This window comes from Etheostoma cragini, chromosome 16 (assembly GCF_013103735.1).
Source record: "Etheostoma cragini isolate CJK2018 chromosome 16, CSU_Ecrag_1.0, whole genome shotgun sequence".
NCBI classification, from domain to species: domain Eukaryota; kingdom Metazoa; phylum Chordata; class Actinopteri; order Perciformes; family Percidae; genus Etheostoma; species Etheostoma cragini.
In genome coordinates, this window is record NC_048422.1 from 21,686,226 (window position 1) to 21,712,707 (window position 26,482).

The 26,482-nt window shown below is 40.2% G+C and overlaps 2 protein-coding genes across 4 annotated transcripts in view; both read left to right on the forward strand.

The window, feature by feature from the left end:
- arsb (arylsulfatase B) overlaps positions 1-9,243 on the forward strand; it is a 16,314-nt gene extending 7,071 nt beyond the window's left edge. Inside the window, exons 6-8 of the mRNA XM_034896405.1 lie at positions 1,026-1,096; positions 7,131-7,253; positions 7,789-9,243. Of these exons, the coding sequence (XP_034752296.1) occupies positions 1,026-1,096; positions 7,131-7,253; positions 7,789-8,054 (460 nt within the window). The 3' untranslated portion in view covers positions 8,055-9,243. The remainder of the gene's footprint in view (positions 1-1,025; positions 1,097-7,130; positions 7,254-7,788) is intronic.
- Positions 9,244-13,174: 3,931 nt separating this feature from the next.
- The window catches only part of lhfpl2a (LHFPL tetraspan subfamily member 2a), a 41,417-nt gene continuing 28,109 nt past the window's right edge, over positions 13,175-26,482 (forward strand). For 2 of the 3 annotated variants that reach the window (XM_034896248.1, XM_034896250.1), the window contains exon 1: positions 13,175-13,427. The gene's annotated coding sequence lies outside the window, so the exon portion shown is untranslated. The remainder of the gene's footprint in view (positions 13,428-26,482) is intronic. The other variant, XM_034896247.1, reaches the window with a different exon arrangement.

Consider the following 26,482-nt stretch of genomic DNA (forward strand, 5'->3'; position numbering starts at 1 on the left):
CCCCCAATGTGCACCCACACCAACTCCCTCTGCCTGTCTTCCTGACCCAGCGTCTTTTTCTTTTAGGAGCCCCTGCTCCTTCAATAAGCCCTTTGTTACTGTGGCAATGGGAGCTCAAGGAGAAGGAAATTCCATCAGTCACTCTCACACAAATCTGTAGTCCTTCATCCTTTTCTTTTTTCCCCTTATCCCCTCCATCCCCATCCCCATCCCCATCCCCACCTCTGCCTCTATGTTTTATGAAAGCCTGCTATTGGACAAGCGAATAAGTTCAGATGCAAATCCTTTTATGTGGCAACATACTTATATATACAGTATATATATGTATCTATAAACACACACAGTATTATGTTGTAACTCTTTAATGCGTATTATATTCAATTATGTTTTGCTGTTGGCAGGCCACAGATGCACTTTCCATGTTAGTTTGTCATCACACAGGCTGTCACTGACTCCTGTTTGACTGACACATTATATTTGTAAACTAAATGTGGACACGGTGAAAGGAGGTGAAATTGAGGGCTGCAGCCGAGCCCCAGCCGAAAATCAAGGCTTAGCCTGGACCGCAAACTACTACTCACAGCCCCCACTTGACTCGATTGGCCGACGCACGTCAGCTGACCACTGGCCGCTGCCGTGTGAGCTGCTCGGCAACGCAGGGCACAGACTGCTGCTTGTTTTTGCTGCTATATAGTTTCATTTTGATTTTAATTTGGCTCGCCTGTTGAAGAAAATAGCAGCTTTGCCGTTGGAATAAAAACCTAATGAAGGCCCAGAACAGTAGGCAGACAGGAGAGAGTTATTTTAGTTGTGTTATCAGACACTGTGGTCAGTCAGAGCAGTGTGTTTTCTCTGTGGTGAGGTGCGGTCAGAGCATATAACTGCCTGGTGAACTACGGCCAGCTGGTTTACATTTACAGATCCCAGTGAATTTTTACAATGCATGAGCTAGACATGGTGGATGTGTGTGATGATTGTGTATCCATATGTTTAAGAGTTACACTTTTTTTGTTTTTGTCTTACAGCAAAGGGTTTGCCTCACCCAGACTGGAGCTGCTGCACAACATTGACCCTCTGTACGTTGACATCGCTCCATGTAAGTTCACGTTTCACAGCACATAAACAGGGCCGTCTACACTGTTAGTAAAATTCATAAGAACTAATACCTCCAGCAGGGTTTCATTTGTGGATTTGGACTAAGCTGAGGTTGAGTTTCCTAACTGCCCTGTGCTGTGCAAGTGTGTATGTAAAGCACGTACGTACGAATGCTCCCACCCAGATGTGGTAAAGAGAGAATTTTGACATTAATTTTGAAACACGATCTTGTGAAATACAAACATTTTCTGACACAAGCTGCACAGATCCCATCACTTCCCTGCCAACAGGCTGAGATCAAGTTCACTTCTTCATGTAAATCTGGAAACTCAGTTTGCGTTTAGCTTATGTCATACCAATGCAGCGAGAAACTTCCTGACGCAAATGGAAATGAGGAAAATCATCACAGTTGTCCATCCCTTGCTTTAAGAAAAACTCAAAGTATTTTTTTGGGGCATTTTAGGCCTTTATTGACAGAACAGCTGAAGACATGAAAGGGGGAGAGAGAGGGGGGAATGACATGCAGCAAAGAGCCGCAGGTTGGAGTCAAACCCTGGCCCGCTGCGTCAAGGACTAAACTTCTACATATGGGCTCCGTCCGCTCAACCAAGTAAGCTATCCGCGCGTCGGAAAACTTAGATTTTAAGGTTAGGTTAAGGTTATAAGAATATGGAACATTTTGTGTATATAATACATTAAAGTAAAACATTTTGTTTCCATGCACAGTAAATATTGAAAGTTGGGTTGTTTCCCCTCATCACACCCCTCATTGTGGCCTTGACTGTGGATGTGAGTTAACTTGTGAACAGTTCAAAACGGGTGCGTCTGTCTGCCACTTTCCAGACTGAAAAATCTCATCAACAACTCGGTGTGATATTGCATAAATATGAGAATGAGGGCACACATTTTCAGACAGTCGCTCCTGGAAACATTCATAGTGTTGTTCACATGAGAAGTCACAGCTCTCTTTTTTTTATTCTTGACCCAACTATTTCTGAGAGCGAAGTTCAAACCCTTGAGTAGCCCCTGCCTTTTCTGACATTGGAAAGGTGTGATGGGGGGAGGGTTTCTGAAGCTATTTGACTATCCATCACTGTATACGAGCAGTTCAGGTAAAGTCTCACAGAGCTAGTAGCATGGCTGCTGACTTTTTAAAGGGGACCTATTATGCTTTTCCTTGTTTTCTGTCATATTTAACTATGTTACAGATGCTCATATTAAACGTGGCCAAAGCTTCATATAATGAGGTAAACGGATGTAGAGTAACCCCTTTAAGCAAAAAACCCTCCGATTTCAGACCTTTCTGAACACTCCACTTCCAAAAGTTGATGTCAACTCGGGCCGGATTTCTTTTTTACTGTATACTCATCTGCTCCAAGCACGTAACTGCACTTTTTACATGCACACTGCTGTTTTTTCAATGCAGATACCGGTTATTAGAGGTTAATAAAACCGACAACAGATATTTGGAAATGATTTGCATGTACAGTGAAAATGAAAATCTTTAAGACAAAATTAAGATTTTGGAATGTTACAAAATCCATCACAACACTTTGTTTAGCTGCTTTAAGAAATTATATAACAAATTAGAAATGTTCACCATAATACACAGTAAGAGTCTGATAGTGTTGTGGGCGTGGAATAAGGTTGGACTCAGTGAGTGAAACTGAAGCAGAGAGACTGACACAGAGCTGTAGCGGAGCCAAAGTTGCATACTTTTTTCAATTAATTCACTTCATTGGCAAATAGCAAGCAAATAAAACACTGATCTGCAAACTGCCAAAAAACATCCTGTCTCATTAATCAGTCTAGCAGAAAGCATTAATACAAGAATAAACCTGATAATTAGCATAACATGAATGCATCTATGAAAGCATAACATGAATCCATCTGTGAATGCTGTTTGTGGTCACGGGGAGTGGAGTGGAGGTTTTTCTCAGCTCACTCTGGGAGAGGGGCGGGGTACACACTGGACTGGTCACCAGGGCTCACAAATATAGACCGACAACCATTTAGTTCATTGTTGGTAAACCTAACCTGCATGTTTTTGGACTGTTGGAGGAAACCAGTACAGACACGTGGAGAGCATTTCTTTAACCATTAATCATCTCCCAGTGCCAACTGTTTGATGAAAACCATATGTGCCAATCTCTGTGTTTCCATGTATGTGTTGTGCATCACTTCATTTCTAATGTTGAAATTCTGCTGTTTTCACTGTGGCTAAGTTGTAGCATCAAAACACTCATTGTTTGAACCGGTATTCACAAATACACTAGAGATTATGAATCCAATTAACTCGAGTCAAAGCAGACTGGGGCCTAAGAATAGCATAGCGCTACGTAACATTCGACTAAACTCACATTAGAAGTCCACCTTGTTTATTATGAGTGTTTGAAATTAGTTTTGAGTGGATGAAGAGTGTATAAGGAATCTGCCTAGAGGTAAGTCTCACATGGTGTCTGGATAATTATCAGTAGAGGTCCTTTAATTTTGGTAGATGTATATACATGTTTCTAGCCTCTGAAGGTAATATTTTAGAACTATTCGCTCTCTTTATTTATTACTATTTTTATTTATTTAAATTTTTATTAACTTTTTTTTTTTCTCACATTCTAGTTATGTCTTTGTGATAAGTGTGTGTGTGTGTGTGTGTGTGTGTGTGTGTGTGTGTGTGTGGTTTCAAGTTGGCTTTTTGACACAGTGGAGTGGTCTCATTCTTGTCTAAACCACTTAATATTAGGTGGTCCTTTGTGGAGGATGCTGCACCTTTAGGTACACATTCAAAAATAGTAGAGTACATTTTTGGACTAAAATGTTTCACAGATGTGCCATAGTGGGCACATAATGGGTCGTCATGAGAATAGATGCATAACATTTCTTTCATTTTGTAAAAGTACAGTAGTTTTCTTCTCTTCTAGCATATAGTAGGTGTGGGAGAAGACTAGTTATTACTTATCAATACTTTATGTGGCACTGCAGTATAAATTGGTAATTGGATGCAAAAATTAGTTTTTTTTCATAAAGCTCTAAGGGATTGGTGGTGTCTATCACATGAAACTGGAACCTTAAAAGGTTAGTACAGATCACATGTCTACCTGAGTCAGTGTGTAACAGTGGCGACCAGCCCTGATTCAACATGAAATGTACAATATAGTCTGAAACTAAATCCATGGTGAAACGTTACAGAGATTTGGGTTCAACTTCACCTTCAAACAGAGTTGCTGGCGTTCACCAGAGAGAGGCTGTTTAGAAATCGTACTCTTATGGTGTGGTCACACCAAACATGACTGGAACGTTTCTCGCAGCGCGGTTACATACAAAGCTAATGCAAAGCAGCAAATAGACCCAAAATTGCCTTGGGCTTCTATGTCATATGCCATTTAAACTTGAATGAGAAATGTGCGCAACGCAGGGTTCCAATGGATCTCAGACTTCTACAACAAGTACAAAGCAGTGATTGCAGTTATTTCCTTCATGGTTAAGGACAAAAAGAAAAGTTTTGTTTGTCATATCTACACCCGGACGTCTCAAGCAAGTAACGCAAATAAACACAAATATTTATTTACAAATGATCCCTTATGGTTCAACTTGAGCAAGTAACCCAAGACTAAATTGTCCTCAATTCGTGTGAACACAGCATTAAAGGTACAAAAGGTAAGGTAACTAAATGTAAATACTGTAGGTGTAAGAAGCAGTTGTGTGTCTGGTACACATCAAAAAGATTGTCCTACACCAGGAAGTTTTTTTTTTTTTATACAGCTCTAAGCGGAAAAAAAATGTATTACTGCCACTTGGGTGCGCTGACATATCTCGTTTTAAAGTCTTAATTAAAGCCAACGGTTGCCTATTTAAACATCCAGTGGGACATAAGTTCCTCCTTTTTAGCACTGTTTTGGTCTCCACCAGCTCCTGAGAAACATATCTGGATCTTTAGCCGCTAACTGCTCCACTTTGTTCACCAGCTAGTCACTAACTGCTGCTACTGAAAACAAGGTTGATGGGGGTTGGTGGACCAAGACATTAAAGTTGTGGGCCATAAAATCAAAACAATGAGCTGAAAGGCACTTAAACGCTCCAAAAAGCTGAAATAATCCCTTTTGACAATACACAAAGAATGACATTTTCACCTACTCTCTCATCTAACCAAGAACTACTGGGAAAACACCCACATAGCCTGTTTACATGAAGTTTATTTTTAGGCTAATCATTGATTTATTGCATTTTTTACACAACTGTTTATACAGCTAATAGCCTGCGCAGCTCAAACTATCGTCCAAGTTTACTGTTTGTGATTACGATCTAAATCCTCTGGATGATGAGAGAAAAGCACGGCTGCTTTACAAGCGTTCATGTTTTATGTTTGACTCTTTATTGTCAGCCACCACAGTGACAACCACCTCCTCCTGAGGCATTGCGGGCGGAGATTCCTCTTTTCCTATTAACCCAATCTCTCTTTGAGACCCTGCTTCTCCACGTTTCTCTATTTAACTCATAAAAGAGCTTTGTCCCCTTTCTAACAAACTTTCTCCTTTCAAGTTGCTTTTCAAAATCCTCTTTCTTTGCTCTCCCTCTGTGTGAGAAGAAGGATCCCGGCTAAATTGGTCACGGAGGGGTCCCTGAACTTCTCGCAGAGAAACCCTGGACTTGGCCCAAGCCTTAAATCACCCCCAAATTTCCCCTACTTACTCCTCTGCTCTCTCAGGGTCTCTTCTCACTCTTCCTCCCCTTCGCCTCCCTCCTTTTTCTTGAGCCCATTTGTGGATTCTCCTGCTGTGGATCCAGATGAGCAAGACCCTGCTTTGAGGCGCTCATACAAAGAATGAATGTAAGAAATGAACAGTGAAGCAAGTGTGTAAGAAGAGCTACAAATTAAATCTAACCCACCTGCTTACATAACAGTTTTAACACCTGAATGTGGCATGATGTCAGTACCGCACTTTACCTTTCTTATGCAAAGGATGAGAGCTCTGCAAGTCTACTTGTTTACACAAATCTGGTTTCTAGGTTCAGGGAGTGCTACGTGTTGAGTAACCCAGCTGAATGCATGTGAGAGCAATTAAGACACCCGCATGTCATTTTGCGCAATGATCAGTGAAGAATTCAATGTCAGAGCTTTTATCATGCGGTTGCAAAAACGCTGAGATCGGAAATGTTTTAATTCTCCAGTCATGTCGCTGTGGTGGAATCGACTCTATAAAAACGAGCTGGGACGGGAACGTGGGCTTCGGGTGGGTGGCGATTTGTCTGTGCTTAAAGAATTTAACGAAATACTTGTTTTTGACAGCGTCAGGACGCTGAAATTACTTGCAAATCTGTCTAATCAGGACCACATTGCCGGGGTCAAACACAGCATGAACCTGAGAATACTCTCAAGGCCACTTTTTTTGGGGGGGGGTGGGGTGTGTACTCACTTCTGGGACACATTTTCCGTCAGAGCAGAAATAGCTTGTGGCACGAGGCTGCAGAAATGTCTGGACATCTTCAGAAAAGATGAATTATTTAGTTTTGCCTTATGAAGCTGGAAAAAATGATGCCAGTTTGTAACTCTGACCCTTGTTCCTCTTTCACTTACTGCTCAAACCTGCCCAACTGCAGCAATGGCAAAATAATCATTGTGCTTGGCAGAAGTAAAAAGACTGGTGCTGAGGAGACCACATTACCACCATATTTGTCAAATTCCTCAAGCACTAAAAGTTCCACGTATTTGAGGAAATTCACACACACAACAATCTCTGTTCTTACAGGAAAGGATTGTTTTTAAAGTGCTCAATTCCTGCTGTTTCCCTATTGATTTTCAGCACAAAAAGAGGCCTTTCTTATTGGCATATTTATTTTGACACCTTCACTTGATTCCCAGGTATGCACTGACATTTGGTGCCAGTCTACCGACTCGTATGGTTTACATAGACATCCACAGAGGACGTTTGTATCCCGTGGTAGTTTTATATTGACTTAATCAGCGTTTTTTTCAGTTTAATACCTATTTTTAAAGATCTATGACCTTCATTATCGGCTCCGTCCTCTGCTCTCTGCAGGTCCTGGCACAAAGCATCAGTTAACTTTGGATGAAGGAGCCTCCCGGGCCAACTCTGGCTTCAATGTGTCCATTCACGCCGCCATTCGATCCTCAAACTGGAAGCTGCTGACTGGCTACCCAGGTCAGTATCTCCTGTCACCCGTAATGACATGTTTAGTCTAAGTGGGAAGCGGGAAATCAAACACGCTTATGCACGGAAACACATTCGCTCCTTATCTCGGCTAATCAGTGGTGGAACACAAGTAATATGTTATACAGAGGCATTATCAGCAAAAATGTACTGTAAAAAGTATCAAGGTAAAAGTACTAATGTAGAAATGACAGCAGAGGAAGTGTTGGCGGACATTTGTTCCTTTGTTTGGTTGGTGATTAACTTGTGGCATCGGTGTAGTTGTGTGTTTTGAACGAAAAAATGCCAATCAAGAACTTGTTGTCCAAGAGTTCAAACTTTAAGTTGGATATGACAATCCATCACGTTTTCACCATAGAGCAAACCACGTGACCTTTGCGGCGTCACACGCTGGTTGCCAATGAAAGGGCTCCAACAAGAAGTATGAATTGCAATAAATGGAAATACTCAAGTTATGTACCTAAAAGAGTACAGTACTTGTGTAAATGTACCTATTGCTGCTCATATCCATTTTATTTCCTCGAAGGCTGTGACGTTTGGTTCCCGTGGCCCGGCCACAACAGCTCCGAGTTGAGCCGCTCCTGGGTGGATCCACTGAAGTCCGTAATGCTGTTCGACATAGAAAAAGATCCAGAGGAGAGGAATGAATTATCCGCTCAGTTCCCCAAAGTAGTAGAGCATCTCCTGGGTCGGCTTCAGCAATACCAGAAGGGGGCTGAGCCGATTAACTTCCCCAGTGATGACCCCAGATGTGACCCAGGCCCCACTGGAGCCTGGGGACCCTGGGCTTAGATGGTAATGACGATAAGGATTTCTATATTTTATTTTAATAACTAGATTCTTGACATTTTCGTCAACCAACGGTGAAACCAAATAGTCATTATTTGACTGACAGATGCTACATTTATTATTGATCTCTGTGTCCCTGCTCTGTTTTTGGAGGTTTAGTCAAGGCAATTGCGTAAATGCTGTCAGCTACACATGTTGCTGATTTGTAAAGACTACACCTCCCTGCAGTTTCAGGTATTTGCACTTCATTTGTCTACTGTTGAGAAGCCGCTAGGCTCCTTGCATGTGTCAAACAAACAAAAAAGGCTGTTTTTAAACCTGAGAGGATTGTTTTAATACCAACCCAGCTATGATGTCTTTTTCCGGGCTTTTTCAATAATTGTACAGGAGAGAGCAAAATGTTAGATGTTACCTTTTTAAACATGTAACCATCACCAGGACAAGATTTCTGTAGGGAACTATATGTCACCAAATCACAGAGTAATGTGTGAGATAATGAGGCCACACGTGGAGAGCAAAAACAAAGCTTTAAGGAGAGCAAATATTGGACTTACATTTGTAAGTTGCCAGAAACACGACTGCATATGAATGGTAATGGGGCTCTGTATCTGCTGGATGTGCAGATAAGCAATCGTTTCCAATCAAGACCTTTATAAGGTGATGATAGAGATAGAATGTTGCACTGTCCCTATATAGCCAAAATGTTATATTTCATCTTAAAAACGCTTTAAATGAAGTGTGCTCTACTGTATTTTTGCTAAATGCCTTCTGGCAGAGGCTTCAGATGTGTTATCCAATTTTTTTGTTTTTTTCAGTTCTGGAACACACAAAAAATAGCAAAAAACAGTAAATAAAAAAAAAAAAAAAAGTGATTTGGGATGCTATTATGAAGTGTTTTCTTACGTTATTTGTTCCCCTTCCAGTTGCCTTTATAGTAAACAAATAGGTGCTTTATGGGTAAGCAGTGTATTTCTGTTTAGAGGTTGAAAATTTGAGGAATTTTTTGTGCACGTGAGGTATCTCTTTTGTTATGCCTTCTGCAATTACTCCAACATGCCAGTCATTCATAAATGTAAAGTTCTCAAGGAGGTAATTAGATAGACTTATGGTGATAAATCTGCTGTGGATAAAGATTGTCACCACACCCTGGGAAACTAACACACTAAAGAATAAAAAACAGATAATTCCAAAGCGATGATTTGCATGTTTGGATTCTAAGAAACTAATTTCCTTAAGACATCCACCCTCTTTGACATTTGGCCTCTTGGTGATTGACCTCCTCCCACAGGCTGCAGCACTACCACAGGAAACGCTCCCTGCAGAGAGTGGGCGGCCCTGTCCTAATGTGGGCTGTGACCCTTAACCTGCCATGTGAATTGATTGGCATCTGAGCAAGGCAAACAACAATGCTGCTTTCTGTGGATAACAGGAGAGCTGTGTAGAGTCAGATGTCACTGACTCTTGTTTTCTTTATAACGGTTTAATTTGGAAACAATTGTTAGAACCTTCAGCATAGAAGCCAACCTATGTTTGTTTTTTTATGTTGTAGTGTGGGCTATACTATTTGTACAGTATGATTATGAAACATAATCCTGACCTGAGCAAAACACAGGAAGCACAGTATCTAAAACAAAGTCCCAAAAAGCAAAAACTGACAAAGGTCCAGGAAAATAAAAAGAAAGGTAAAAAAAAGGCAGGAAAAAACTCACTGGGTTAACAAGCCACAGGAAAAACATGTGAAAAACTGCGACAGGACAACGAACAGCATGGCACAAAGATACTAGAACGATTTGACAAGAAACAAAGGGAATACAGAGGTTAAATACAAGAAGTAACAAGGAACAGGGGATACACCAGGCAAATCACATTAGGGCGGGGCAGGACAATCAGACATAAGTTAAAACTAGGCAAGACTAGACAACAGGAAACCATACTATCAAAATAAAACAGGAAACAGAACATACAGACACTCGCAGGGGAACACAAGACAGAGACTACCACACAAGACTGGGGAGGAAACTGAGGCACAAACACAAGGAGACAAGACAGGACCGAAGAAGGAGAAACCAAAGCAACAACCCAAACCATCACATCTATCTTCTTATCTAAATCCAACAAAGCATTCATGATTGGTTTGACAAATCAATTTTGACCCAAGTCCACTTGCTAGCATGTTCCCGATTCTTCAACTGTACTACATGGTCTTCGTCAACAGATGTTTTTGCTCAGTTGTCTTGGAGATATCATGTCAAAGCACTACTGAGCCCAAAAATCTTTGAGTCCTGTGATAAAGACTGTCTGTCTGATATTGTTAAAAGAAAGAAAAAGCCAATAAGTAGACCTTAAGTCAGAACTTTTTCTGTCAAACAACTGTTTCCAAGGCCCAGAAAGAACTCTAATGCTTAATTAATGAGTGGCTTTTGAGATTTGAGGTTGTAGTTTACTGAATTATTTAGTTGGTAACAGTCCACTCCATATGGCCCGCCCAAGGCAACTGTGTGAGCCACTCTCATGTTTACATTTAAAAACATAATCTACTTTTTGTTATCTTGCTTTTTAGGAATCCGTGGTTTCTAATTTTAAGTTAGTGACTGTGTGAACTCAAGTATATATGTGCTTTAAAAAAAGGAGGAGACATTTTTCTACCAAAGTGGCTGTTAAATGGAATTTGAACTGGGACTTTGGTAATGGGCGACTACCAGAATACCACATGATTATTTCATGTTTCTGAGAAAGCACTTCTTACATTGCTGAGGCTACAAATTTGTCACTCGCTTATTCTGTAAGTTTACTCTACAATCAAAACTCTGCATTTTAAGATGATTGGATAGTTCATTTAATTAGATGTTGCCACTGTGAGCCGTTCATCTGCGAGTTTGTCAGCTCGGCTGCAGACCACTTTTGCACTTCTCATGCCCCGCTTGTGGTGATCTACCCCTTCTGACACGTTATTCCATCGTGTTATTATGTGTGTCACAACTCGTCTCCTCTTCATACTTCTTTCAAAGTGGTTTTTGGTGTGTCTTTCACACTTAATCCTGCACTTTGACGTGGCCCTGTGAAGTCTGCCTTACAGAGTGACAAACACACTCTTGATTTTCCTCTACTGAATCAACACTGGGATTCGCCGGCTACGACGTCACCTCGTTTTGTTTTGTCAGCTGTGACAAAGCTATTTGTGCCACCAGTGAGATGCCCCTGGAAGATATGACCGTGTAAAAGATATGACAGCGTAAAAGATATGACAGCGTAAAAGATATGATAGCTGGCTTAGATGTTTTGATGGTGAGCACATGTGGGACACCAAACGTCTGCCACCCTTGATTCCCCTCTGGTATGTCCACAAGGAGACACTGAAGGTCTCAGAGTGAAGTGGGACTGGAATTCCAAACAAGATTGTGTCTGTCTGTGTTGCCTGTGAAAACAGATTAAATCCTACTGACCAGTGCAGTCTGGAATGTGTTGAACCCGAAGGGGTGGGAAATCCGACAGCTCATCACACCTTAACCAAAAAAAAAAAAGATTCCCCCAACAATTTTCCTTTCAGTGTTAGCAGACTACAAGAGATTTAAGATCACATTCAAGGAGGCATTATTAGACTGGAACCATCACATCATTATGTTAATACAATTTTGTATTCGTTCCACTCTTTCATACAGCAAAGGGTGCAACTTCTCTCTGTTGTTCCTAAAGCATGTAATCACTCTTAAGGATTATTTACAGACAGAGAAGCTTTAGAAGATAAGAACTCAATCCCTCCTTGCTTTATATTAGGAATAAATAACTAGCAGAGCACGTTTGCAGTATACTTCCCTTATCTTATTCTCAAAATATTCTCAAAATATCCAGTTACACTTCAGATTAAGTACATTATTAAATTACATTGTAAACATTAAGTACATATGCAATAACAAATATTTAGCTGGTAGGTACAAGGCTAGAAGTAGAAGAGGGAATATGTGCTTTCATTCTGACTGTCAAACCAAAGGTCACTCAGGGTTAACAATGATCCCAGGAACTGGATAGATAACATCAGGGCTGTTATTATTGACAATAACTGCAGAGTTATTTAGCCAGGAACTCCCCGGAACAAGTCATGAGACTTCCCTTGTGTTTTCAATGCATTCAAGTCTCTGACCAAGGAGCTCTAATAAGAAGGCACCGAGTTCCTGGCTCCAGTTGTTCCCCTCCTAGTCACAACAGTCTCAAAATAGTCCATTCACACTCGTTCACTGTCGTGCAAAGCATGAATGAATATACAAAAAGTTGTTGCAATGCACCATTCCTGCACATCCTCACACTGGATTTAGCAAGAATACAAGACTGGAGACTGGGAGATGCATTCATAGACACGTCTGAAAAAACATGCTAAGTATGGCTTTCTGCTGTGCAGCATATATGACAGACCTGTTGCACTTGAATGCACGCATAGCTGTAAGTCTTTAGCTCAGCTGTTAGCCTCCCAAGAAAGGTTAAGACTCAACTTTAGAGAGAATGTGACATATAGACTACTCCGATGTCCAAGCAACACTGTGTGAATAGCTTGTCTTTGGAGTAAGAGGTAATCAGAGATGCTAAGACAACTGCTTTCATAGATTACAAAATGACTTTATTGTTGCAGCTGGTAAAGGTGGAGCTAATTTAAGCAAGGCAGTTTAATTCATAATAATAAATCATCATTTATTAGTTTATATATTGGTTTATATATTGTATTAATAATCTGAATCTGCAAAGCAATTTAAACTGTCAGATTAATGTAGCAGAGAATAAAAAGTCTTATATTTCCCTGTAAAATGTAGTGAAAGAGAAGTATAAAGCAGCATAACATGGAAATACTATAGTACAAGGACCTCAGAAAGTAAAGGACTTGTGTAAATGTATCCCATGATGCTTCCATGTGAGCCATTCTTGGACCGCACACATTTCTCATTTTCTCATTTCTCTATTTAACCTGTAAAAGAAAAAAAAACACATATTTGTCTGCCTCCAAGAGCACAGCAGTGGTCAGTCACACAGTATTTCCACCTATAGTGACATCAAAGAAATAATGTATCCTCAGGAGTCCTGTGTGAACCATAGACCGTTAATGCAGTCTATGGTCTGAACAGCAATGATTGGTGGATGGGGGAGGGAGCTAACGGGGCAGTCACTCCCATCCCAACGGTAGTCAGTCGGGGGGCAGAAGAGGCGGACGGAACCATTCATTCTTCTGTGGTTCCCGGAGAAAACGTGGAGGATGAAGAAGAGACACTAAGGGAAAAAAAATAACACTTCAAATCAAACCCGAAGACTAATTAAACTGCACGAGGAAGACATAAAGACCCTGCTGGACTTTAGAGGCGCCGCTTCCAAAAATCGCCCCGCCAGCAGTTACACGTAAGTAGAAAAAGTCTTTTTTTTACAGCTAGTTTTCTACAACAGTAGTGATTATTCATCTATAGAACAAGTCCTCGTTGAAGAATCTTAGCCACACATGTTGTGACTTTCGCTTTCACGTCTTTCCACGTCTTTTATTTAGTATAGTAGCCTAGTGGTATTTTCTCCCAGAGCTGCAGTGAAGGGGAAACTCGTGGCAGGGAAGCCGAGCAGACTGATGCTTTGGCAGGCAACGCAGCCCAGTATGACCCCCTCACACCGTACGTGACAGTCATCAGTCAGAGTTTATGCCATTATATTTGTTCATTATTACAATTGTATATCGTCTGTGTGTCTACAACATCTTTATTACAACTGACCATCCACATGGTGTGACATAAAAATGGAAATGTTGGATTAGATTCATGTCATCAAGAGTAGCCAAATATCCCCAAATATTCAATTTATCATAAGTTAAGTGGCAAATTTTCTAATTTGAGAAGCTTTAACAAGACCATGTTTGTATTTTTTACTTTAATAATATCTATTATCAGAATAATTGCTGATTAATGACTTATTAACCAATCAATTGACTAAACTTATTAGTTTTGCATTAGCAGCAGTTGTTTTCAAAATCCAACTTACATTTTTTTTCTTTTACTCATGTATTATGTACATTGTTATAGGTAAAAGTTGTGTTAAAGATGGAAAAGACACATATGAAACACTACAACTATGGTTTAGTCTATAATGTCTTCAAAGCGCAAGACAATGTTTCCAAAAGTCATAAGCTAAATATATTAAATTTTCCATTAAAAAAAATCCACAAATTATCACAATTGAGAATCTAGAATCTGGAATTTGTATATTTGTATATATATATAATTTGTATACTTGTATATATTCAATTTATAAACTTATTCTCTCAGCTCTACATATAACCAACTTTACCCATCAAAAGCATCATTGACCCCAAACACCTGATCCAGGCACTATGTGTCGGTGGCAGGGTCCAAGATGAACTTGTTTGTCCACCAGTCAAATGGCTAGTGAATGTTCAAATGTAACCAGTCACTCAATAGCTTACCATTGGTTATTGGCCACTTGAATATTTTACCAGCATTTGGCTGGTGGATGGTGCTAATTTTGAACCCTGGTTGGTGGACATATTAAAGGTCTAAGGTTGCCCTTCTATCGTAACTTCAAGAGAAAGTCTGTCACTTGCCTTGACAAAGTGCTGCAACACCGATTCTTGTCTTGTTTTCGTGCTGTGTTTCAACAGTAAACCTAAGAACCGGTCTCACCTGTAAACCAGTGTTTGTGTGTGGAAGACAAAGGGCTTGTGGGGGCCGAGACCTTGAAGTCTCTCGACCACAGTGTAACCAAAGTCAGGAAAACGGTTTAAGTATTTTGCATAAGGAAACCCCTGCTTAGCTTTTTTCCCAACAAGCAATGATTTTTTTCCATGTGTGATGCTCTCTGATTGCAGTGTTTAATCAACACTGTTTTATGAGGGATGTTTTGTTACAAGCCTCAGTCACTGATTCATTGTGGTAGGAAAGACCAGAGCCATATGAATATTTTTCCCCATGAAATTTGCTTTCTCTGCTACTTTATAAACCTCATAGCTTTTTTTTGTGTTTTTATCGTAAATTCAATGTGCTAAATTGTTGTTGTTCAATGTATTGTTGTCACTTTATTGCCAGCTGCAAAGTTGCAGCTGTGTGGTCGCTGTGTGGTCTCGGTCATGACTCTATATTCTGTAATTAGCTTAAGTCTTTTTGTGTAATTTCTCTTTTTTTGACTGAGCTTCAGATGTTTAATGATGCTTAGGTCATTGCTGAATGAGTGACTAGCACTAAAGATGGCGGTTTGTTGGAGTCCACTGTCAGGGATTGCCAGTGGTTTGAGATTATGTGCCAGTGCACGTGGTCCCTCAGGGCTCTGTGCTTGGCCCATTAAAAAAAGGCTGGGCTTCATTCATTACGACCCTCCATTTAGGCCACAGAAAAGCAAAAAATACATGCGTTTTTCCTTGCAGTGCAGATGCTTCTTTTATGTTTTTTTATTTTTAACTCTTCTTTCCAAAACAGAATGCTAAACTTTTCAAAGCATGGAAATAAAATATTACCAGCCTCCTTTTTGCATGGTGCAGATGATGCATTTTGTGATACTTTCAATGCATGCAAAAAATTAAAGAAAACAAAAGTTTAACTGCTATGCCATTTAAGCAGACCACATCATCTGCTTTTTGTGCTTTTCCTGAGCTTTGAAGGCAGTGCTTTTGTCAGTATTCCAGGATGCTGGTGGCAGTTTAGGGGATTGGGTCAGCATGTGTCTCCTGATATGGAGACTATTTTCAGTGGAGGATTTGTTCTAGACATCTCTACGCATATTGATCTTAAATGAACACTTTTATGCGTCTATGGGCGTAAATTTTGCTGCTGATGGAAATCAGACCTGGGCATTATCAGTATGTGCTTAAAACCAAAGCCAGTGCCGTGGTGTCATGATGACCATGACCAGAGTGTGAAATCCACTAATTGAATGGCTGCTCCTGTGTCAGAGGTTAAAACGGATGACTCCGGTCGGCTGGGACTAACATCTGGAATATAGTTTGTAAAAGCAAAGCCCGGCTGTGGATATCCTGAAGTGTAGATGGCCCTGATAACAAGGCTGGTTTATATGCATCATATTTCCTCAGACTACTGTTGCACTTGTTCATGGAGTTAGAATGTTCACTTTTCCAGCAACATCTGTTTTTGACAATCAGCACTTTTTGGGGGTCATTATTTCGCCCCACAGTATTCCTTTGTTTTTCAACGAGTGCGGTCAATAAAACTTTCAACAGGAGCATCTAGGAAACGCTCTAACAAAATCAAAACATCACACATCACAAAGGTTTCTGATGCAACAATTGTTTATTTGGCTATAAAATGGACGTCTTACAGTTGAGACAAATCTTAACTGGGTCACATTACGTTATAAGGAGATCTGTTCCAAGCTTATTAAAGGAGTATTTCTGAGTGAATTAAAAGCAGCTGTGTGTTTCTTTTTTTATAGAGCCATTTCCGAGACGGTCTGTTTCACCGGTACTGGAAAAGTCTGTGTCACAGTCTGCACATACGGAGTAAGAGAAAGTGTCCAACAGGCTTTGTTCTCTGACATGTTCTACTTTCCGATGGCTGAAAAGCACGTTTGAACTAATTCAAACTGACGCAATTTGCTTGAATTCATTGAAACGCAACATATTAAGCCGGAAAAAAGTTAAACTACATTGCCGAATTGATGTTTCTAATTCTCTTGCTGCCTCATTTTGAGGAGCAAGCTAACGTTAATGAAATGCTAACGGTGTTTTATGTCAGCAAACATCTTTTCTTTTATCTCCGTTTTCTATTTTAGTTTTTAAAACCAAAATGCTTCCAGACATAACTTATCAGTGTGTTGGTGTTTTGACTATGCATTCAGTGCGCTTCATGCTAGTTTTTTCTATTGTAAAGCAAAAGCAACAACCATAGCATAGTTAACTAGCAACAGGGCCTCCTGCTGGAGTACAAGGCAGTTGTACTCATTACAGATTTGTACTATCAAACCCTACCGCAGTTACAGTTTTGAATAAAAAGTGACAGCCCTAGTAGGGCTGACGGGTATCACCTAAAAGCAAATCGTTTTAATTGTCATATTTACCTTGGTAACTATTATTTAACAATATCTAGTTAAATACACCTGTGCAATAGATTCTCCGTTCTCACAGTGGACAATTCATTCATTTTGTGACCCTGATATTTAACACACTTATTATTTCTCATCTGTTGCAACTGTCAAAACAAGTCCATATTATAATTAGTGTCAGAGTATTGGGTTCATTTGGCCCAATGAGAACGGAAATATTTAATTAATATTTATTTGAAGAAGTATTCAGATCCTTTACTTTCTGTGGAAGAGTACTCTGTTACAAGTAAAATTCATGCATTTAAAATGTTTCTTAAGTAAATGACAGGGAAATTTAGTTAAAGTGTTAAAAGTAAAATGTCAATGCAGAAAAATCCTCCCATTTTAGAAAGCGTAATGGTACTTATTTACTCCTTACTTACTTTGGGTATGTGGGAGATTGTTTGAAGGAATTATTTTATCCGTAACATAAAAAGTCATAATGGTAGTATTGGTAACTTAAAAAAATGAATCCCAACCCTGAGTCCTAGTCTGCCGCTCCTCTTCATTTGGGTGTTAGATCAACCTTTTTGACTTTTACGGTTGTTTTACAACGTGTCAAAGAGCAAAGTAAGAGCTCAAACTACGTCACGTCCATGTGAAATGTGACAGTGTTCAGCAGCGTTTACGTGATGACCTTTGTCGTGGCCTCCTGTTCTGAAACATCTGATTTAACTTTCCCTCCATAGCCCCCTGAATGATCCAAAACTTTCTTCCTCTCTACGTGTGACAACCCTTCCATGCTACACTGTAGGGCAGTCATGCACACTGATTAGATTAGGCAGCACTGGAGCTAATCACCCTTCTTTCCCTGCTATTACTTGCCCCCCATTTTCTCTCTCTGTCCTCTGGGACCCCCTGTGGCTCCTGGAGATGAGCCTCTCCTGGGGGTACGTCCACCTCCAGCGACTCTACCGCATTGCTTTTTACTGGGAATCCAACAGGGTGGGGTCCTCGTAATATAAAGCCCTCACCCTACACTTGCTCCCTCTATCAATTGAAGGTAGGCTTGTGTGGAACATACCCTCCCCTATAGAAAGAAAGAGACATCCAAAGAATTACTTGGGGAGGGCAGAGGGGGGGTCAGGAGGACCCTCCGGTTGGGTGAAATGAGGAGAAAGAATCTGTAGTGGGTTTTGTTCCTTTGTGGCAAGCTGGGGGTCAGTCTCAGGGGAATGCACGGCAGACAGACTGTGGCTTTTGCAGCTGCATGGCCTCCAGCACTTTATCTAGTCCCTGAGCAACTGCAGGCTCATTACACTCTGCTGCTTGTGTTCAATTCACTTCAGCTCAGCATCTCCTGCTTTCCTCCCTGCCATGTCTTTTTAACCAGCTAATGTTCTATCAGACATGTCTGAATATTGATTAAGCTGGAACTGGATTCACTCAGGGACCTCAGCCTCTCAGCTGTATGCTAATCATGAAAGGTTATGGCCCTCCACAATAGGCAGTCTGTGTGTAATGTGCGATAAGGCGGTATCATATGTTGAGTTTGGCTTTAGGTCATGGGCACGGTTTTAAGCCGGGCGAACAAGATTATTCGAGATTGAACATTGTGTTTGTGTCCCTGCTGGATGTCATAACTTGCTTTCATGTTCCAGTTGGTTCCCTCTTTATATTATTGTCAACCATTTTTTTTAAAACATTATTTTCTGGGCTTTTCCACCTTTATTTGATCGGACACCTAGATTAGAAAGGGGGAAGACATGCAGGAAAATGTCACAGGTGGGATTTGAATCTTGGACCTCTGCGTTGAGGCATACCAACACCACTGAACCAACCTGGGCACCCCTGTTTTTATTAGAGAATGAAAACAATGACTACAAAAATTGTCTGTCTGTGGATTTATTACATCTTCAAATGTTTATTATTTTTGTCATCAATTGTTTTTGTGTTTAGCTTTTCTCTGATGAAAGGAATAGTTTTGACTTTTTTTGTCAAAAGGCTGATGCCACTCTTATGTCTGTGTTAGGATTGGACATCGAGAACTAGTTTCAACTTGGAATCGTTTTTTTAAATTACGATTCCGGTTGAATCGGTTCTTTATTGGAATCGTTTGAAAGATTTGTTTCAAATCCAATCACTGGTTCCACATTTAACATGCACACGTTTTGGTGTTCGTAGCAACCAGGGGCTTGTTGTGTTGCAGCCTTGGAGCACAGTAAGTGGACCCTAGTGTGGCCATGTTGAAAAAACGTGTGACCTGTTTCAACTCCAATCATTAAAGAATTGAAATTGAGAATCTACAAGAACAGGAATCGAACGGAAGAATTGTAATTGGAATCAGAATTGTTAATATTAAAATGATGTCCCACCCTAGTCTGTACGCTAATTATGAAGCTAGAGCCAGCTGGGGATTAGCTTAGCTGAACAGCTAAACCCAAAGATAAACGCACCGCTAAAGCTCATTAATTAACACGTATCTCCTTTTGTTAAAATAAACATGACGAGCTGTTGTTTTACACAAAGTCATTCACTGGAACTGTCCGCCTCTTCGTTTCATTTTTATGCTAAACTAAGCTTAACCTTGGCCCAGCCCTTGCTTCATTTCCAGTACACAGACATGAGAGTGATGTTAATCTTGGAACAGAACAATATTCCTTTAACAAAAAGTCAGAATTGAATGAAAATGACTTTCCGGAGCCAGTCAACTGACAAACTCTATCGTCATTTGATGGGAAATTTTGATGAAGTTAGTTTAGTTTCCTTATGAGTCCAAAGAAATCCCCTTTGTCATACTGGTCAAGCTTTCCAGCTGAGCTCTTTCACTTTCAGTCACTTTTACTGTAGATTTGTATGAATTGTACAGCCCAGAGGGCTGATTCCCAGTGTTTGGGCTCCAGTTTCACCAGCACCATGGAAACCCTATTTTGGTTTGGACTGGCAGGCAGTGACCGGTCATTATTACCACTGCACCACTCGTAGCCCGAGCAAAGCGGCAGGACCAACGGCAATAACGCTCTTTCTGTCTTTCTCTGCATCCTGCCTTGGCAGACCTAGTTTTATTAGAGGTTAAATATAAAGCAAGACACTGGTTTGACCTAATCCTGCTCACATTACTGACTGTATTCACAGTAGTTGACCGTTTGCCCCGGTTAGTAACTGTTTCGATGCCTGTTGGGCTTTCCCTTTTGCCACAGAATGCCATTTACAACGATATAATGTTGATTTAGCACATGTTTTTCTTAGTAATTTCTGAGGAAAAGGGTTCTTGGTTTCAGACACAAGTACACAAAAGCCGGTTCTCTCATTTCTACCTGGAAAATCATCAGTTTCTCAGGTGAAATGAGCTGTAGCTAGCTAGCTAGCTAGCTAGCTAATTAAGCTAATGTTATCCCCATGAGAATGAAAACATTGACTTTTTTAATGTTTCCAGCTGAATCATTTAAAATAAGAATATTATACAGTTAAATGTGTCTAATGAGCTGCCCCTTTTGGCTGAAATTTTGTTGATGTTAAAGCTAACATGTCTCAAACCAAAAAACAACAACATTCTCTTAAGTTGATATCTATTTTGAAGATGTAGTTTAAGTTAAGAAACCTTATTGCTCTTGTTTTTTTTCATTGAAAAAAAAAATATGAAAGTAATACCAAAGGAAGAAATAAAAGGAATACAGCAGGATATATAGATAGACACAAAAAATAAATACAATATATGTCATATCAGCCGCCTGATGAATTCCTTAACACTTTTGTTTTTTTGATTTATGTTATTGTTTGGGGAATTGGTGTAAATCCTTTGTGTAAGAGCTTGTGTAAAACCATGGTACCTTCTGACTGAATGACCATCTAATCTTCCCTCTGGTCGCTGAGCAGAGGTCAGCCTAATGGCCTGTGCAGCTGTGAATTGATTTGAGTGTGAGGGCTCTCCAGGTGAGGGTGACCACTTCAGTGAACAGGGATGGGATAATGTTACACCACGTGTGGGACCAAACAGTCACAAGCTTTAGCATTGTAAGATCTTTTTCCCCTCAGTGGTTCATGGGTACATTTAGAGATGTTATACCATATAAAATCCGGTTCTTTACACAAGATCAAACAATACACCCCAAAGCTTCAGACATAATAACAAGCTGATATGAACAGGCGTAATTGAATTTAACCGGTATTTGCCAGGCTAGTTTTCCCAGCCACAGGCTCGTCAACAAATGCATCCTGTTTGATTCAATCTCAGGTACGATCGGCACCGGCATGGCTCCGGTTAAATCAACAATTTCAGGTTCAGCTAAGAGTCAACTTCCCCTCCTATGTTGAACTCATAACCTCTCCACTGTCTACATTTACTTTATTTTGCCAAAGAATCATCTTTGCGACAATAGTTCACTGCAGTTGTAATGCGTCTGCAAGCAAAAGTAAGTACTGCTGTTTCATATTTCTCCTCAACTGTCTCTATTCAGTTGACCTTTGTTGCGTTAAATTGTCCAAAGCCTTTACAAAACACGCATAGTTGCAAGGAATGAGGAATTTCTTTGTTTGCTGTTGTCATTTGGGGCGGCCCTGAACAGCTAAGTGGTATTTGCACATCTGAAGACAGCAGGGATTATTCCTCGCTACATGGAGAAGGGAAAGTAAACACAGGCACAAGAAAAGAATCACAGAGGGCTGTAATAATAGTGTAAGGAGACAGAGATCACAGAGGAAAAAGAAAAAGGAGAGCAAAGTATGACATAAGAAACGGAGAGAAAGAGATGGTGAAGCTTTTGTTTCACAATTAAATGGAGCGGCTCTGGGTCGGACATCTGTGATCCATCTCCCAGGGGCAGGCGTCTGGAGCCGCCTTTGTACCCTCTTCCTCCCCCTTCTTCTTCTTTCACCAGCATCGTGACTTTCCTTTGACAACCTCACTGCCCCATAGATCATTACTCTGAGTGAAACCACTTTTTTTTTTTTTTAAATAGCTGTCTCTGACCTCTATCCATTATTTTGTCCATCATGTTTTTTTCCACACTAAACTGATTTACTAAACCAGGAGCATTCAAACTGCATACATTTGAAGATACCTGGTCTTGCGTATTAATGTAGTTGTGTAAAATTGATTTTTTTCCAACATGCAGGCGTATGACAGACATGTGAGAAACCTTTTACAAACATAGTTCACCAGTGGTGGGGACACAGCTGCTCATTCCTTTATTGTGTCTTATTTTGTGGTTGAGTTTCTCTGACAACACAGTATAAGTGTTAAGAAGGGATGCACTGGCCCAGCGTTTTCTATCTTTCTATCCTTCTACTTTAAAATGTGAATACCTCACAGCTTGGAACTTTTTAGAATACTTTTTTATCTAACATAACATGCCAACCGTGACTGAACGAATGTAACTTATAGCATTATTTGAATGACAAAGACAAAAATAAGCGTGCATTTAAATCAATTTTTCATCTCCGGCAGATCAGGTTGGTGCATTAATCACTTTATTGTTGACCAAACCGTCATTAAGCCAAGAGCAGAAATAATTGAATTGATTAGAATAGTGTTATCATTACTATGTGTGTTAATGTGTTATTTAAGGACAGCAGAATGTAAAGGGATGGTTTGACCATATGACACAAAAAAAACAAGAATTCTCACTTACATCCAGTGGAATGTTTCCACAGACCTCCCACTCAATGTTTTTTTTTTTTTATTATTTTTTACTGAAGCTACTTTCCACCAAAGAAATAGTTGACAATATGGTCTGTGGATTATCCAGAGTTACAGGGACATTGTTTCTAGAAAGAGAGGTTTCAGCACCACCAAAACTATTCAGTTCACCTATATTGTATTTAGGTGAAGGCAAAAAACTCAGGAATTACTTTTTTTTTTTTTACATTTTAGGTGAACTGACCTTTAACGATAACATTAAATGCATCACGTGGCCTGAAAACTTTCACCACCCTAACAACATTTTAAGTGTCAACGTAGCTCCATTCAGGCAGTGTAATGGCATTCATGCTCTTCCCAGATCATGTACTGTAAACACTTATCCTCTTCTCAGGATGGTTAGGCACATTAAAGCAGCTGTTATGGCCTTGTCACTGCCGAGCCATTAGATTTGCGAGGCCAATAGCCACTGAGACTGAGTGGGGAATCTTTATCACTGTGGGTTCACAGGTTTAGAAGCCGGACAGGAAAGATGATGCCTCTTTGTCCTATAGACATAATAACACAATTTGGCAAACATTTGCGATGCTGCGCACATGTACTGTACAGTCCCGAAAGGGGGGGAAAGCGTGTGTGTGTGTGTGTACTCATGTGAAACCTCTTTGCCCATTATGTCTGTCATCATGTCTGGTAGAAACTTGGCTCTTATCCAATCTAGAGAAATTACCCTCCATCCACAATAAAGAGCACACTAATACACCTGTCTTCTATTGTGTAGACAGACCTCAAAGATGACTTCATCACATCAGAACAAAGAAAGCAAGATACAAGTCAGTTAAAAGTTATCAATGGGGATTCTATATCTGTTTTTAACCTTTAGAAAGCACTCTATCTCTTATAAGAATTATAAAACCTGTCTCGATAAATGATGCAGCTGCAGCCATCTGCTGTGTTCGTCATTGAGCTAACAGACTAATCACTGCAAGGTGATGTCATCTTTGTGTGCGGTCTGTGGTTTACAGGCAGATCACACACACAAGTATGTATACACACACACACACACACACACACACACACACACACACACACACGAGAGAGGAAATTGGAAAGAGTGTGGATAATCATTGCATTAGTGTAGAGTGTATAATCAGCATGAGCCAGAGGGAGTAAAACACACCTTGTGTTTTTACTTTACAGACCGGGTTCTTTTGTAAATGGCTTGCGCTGCAGTGTGTGAAGTGTTTTTGTGTGGAGTTGGAAAGGGGTGTGTGCTTGTGTCAAAGGAAATTATGGGACTAACTGAGGAGATAGAGCTGGACGTTAGTGGTGTGATGTCATCTAAAAGGGGTGTAATGTCACGGAGTATTGGTTTTTATGTACATATAATCTTTTTTAAAGAATTCTAGGAATAAATGATCTTTTTGAAAAATGCATCAGAGGGAAAATCTTTGTTTCCCTGCCAATTTACTGCTAAAATGTGATAAAGAACTGCATTCTTTGGTTAAAAAAAGTTAAAGGTACAAGACTGTGTTAGTAAAAACTGTGAAGTAGACTGTTAATTACGACTCCCAAGGTGCAATTTGACAAAAAATCTCACTGAGCTTAAATGCACCGCTAATGACAGATGGAAGCTAAAGATCACAGTGTCTGCAGCCTAAATCAATTTGCTTTTAAATTCTCGGTCAATTGTGGCTGAATTCAGCAAAGTTTGGCGCTGCGTTTTGTTCTCATCTGTAACAACAAAGCGAGAATTGACCACTTACTGCTAGGGCTGCACAATTAATTGCAATTGGATCAAAATTGCAATATGAACTAGTGCAATATCAAAATCGCAGGGGGGCGCAATATTTGTTAAATGCAAAATATGTGTTGAAACATTCTAAAATACATTATTGTGGTGCTGCAGAGACATCCCCGCCTACAAATTCTATCCTACAGACTAAAGAAAAAATCTTTGTTTGGGAGAGATCCTTGCAAAAAATCAAACTTCAATCAGTTTTTTTATATATATCTTTAAATTAAAATGAAAATAATGATACAAAAATAACCATTCAGAATCATGTCGCAATTACAATATCAGTCAGAATAGCCTCATTTAGATTTTTTCCTAATATCGTGCAGCCCTACTTACTGCTCCGACTTTTGCCTCTGACTGGCTTTTTCTCCATGGCAACGGCGGCCGAGGTTCATGGCTATTGTAAAATTTACATCTCTCCGCCATGCCAAGATGACTCACAAAACATGATTTCTCAGAAACAAAGCGGCCGAAACATAAACCTATAGAAACGTTGCAGCACCTGGGAGAGTCCAGTGTCTTTTTGTTTAGGGACATTGAGGATATCACTGAAAGAAAACATGTAAATGGACATAAACCATCTTCATGAGACTCATTGTGGCTGTGAAACAGCATTGTTTTTGGCTTCTAGTTGCCGTAAACAGGCCAAGCTCGCACCCAAACCCAAAGCGGAAGCTGCACAGCCTCCAGAAACCCGACAGTTTTTACTCCCCTCTTTGAAGCGCTCCTTGGCAAGGCTTTCAAAGCCCCTCTGTCTCCGCGCTGGCTCCTAAAATAATGTGTGGTAAATGTAATACAGCTGCCCAGCTAAGCGGGAACAGACAATGCTTATTATTCTCAAGAACAATAATTGCTTCTTCTTCTATTTTTTTTTTTTTTTTTTAATGCTTTCGTTATGTCTCACCATCTTTTTTACATTCCATACATTTTACATGACAAAATAAAGCATCGTCTTCAACTGTCACTTGTTTTTTGGTGCTGGTGGTACTTGATGCTGATGCAGCAATAGCTTGCTAGTCCTGTAAAAATGTTCTAGAAAGAGAAGACACACACACACACACACACACACACACAGGCTGATGAGCATGATGATGAAGTCATTTCTTGGTCAGGTCTGTTGTGTTTTGTATGGATAGACAGCAGCTGTGATGCCAAATTCAGTTCCAGTCTTGTGGCGTTTTTCCACTGCATGATATCTACTCAACTCTACTCGCGTTTTTTGTTTTTTTATTACAAAAAAAAGTCCCTGGTACCTGCAGTTACTTTTTTTTTAGTACCACCTCAGTCGAGGTTCCAAGCGAGCTGAGGCGATACCAAAAGGTCACCTGCAGACAACTGATTGGTCGGAGAGAATCGTCACTAATCACTGCGTCATCATTTTTAGCGACAGACGGGGGCAACATGCCGAGAATCAAAAACAACACACCTTCGACGGTGTGTGTGTGTGTGTGTGTGTGTGTGTGTGTGTGTGTGTGTGCGCGTGAGCGTGCACGTGAAGAGTCAAGCAGGTACCATTAATGGAAAAACACCATTAGAAGAGGGGGCGTATATAACCCAGTTTACACTTACAATATGTATTGTGTTTTAAACTCCAGATACATGTGTTCCCACGGTGATAGTAAGTAAAATAAATCCAGTTTTTACTGTTCACACGCTTTAGATAAACATGTGATTGACCTTTTGGATCATCCAGGTGAGATGCAGAAACAGCTGTCTTTGGGCCTGATATCTGCCTGTATTTGCAAGGCTTCAGTACTCTTTAAATATTTGCTCACGGCTCGCTCAGCGATTGCTCCAAATTGCTTGTTTGAACAATTTGCAGAAGCAGTGCATTACAGTGATTAGTGAATAGAGCTGGCTGTTTCCTAACACCTGTGTTGTGTATGTTAGCCTGAGGGATGAGGAGTCCTGAGCTGGTTGTTTTAATGAGAATGCTCTCTGCTCTGCCTCACATGCCTCCCATTACTGCCCAGAGAGTGAAGAGAGCACTGG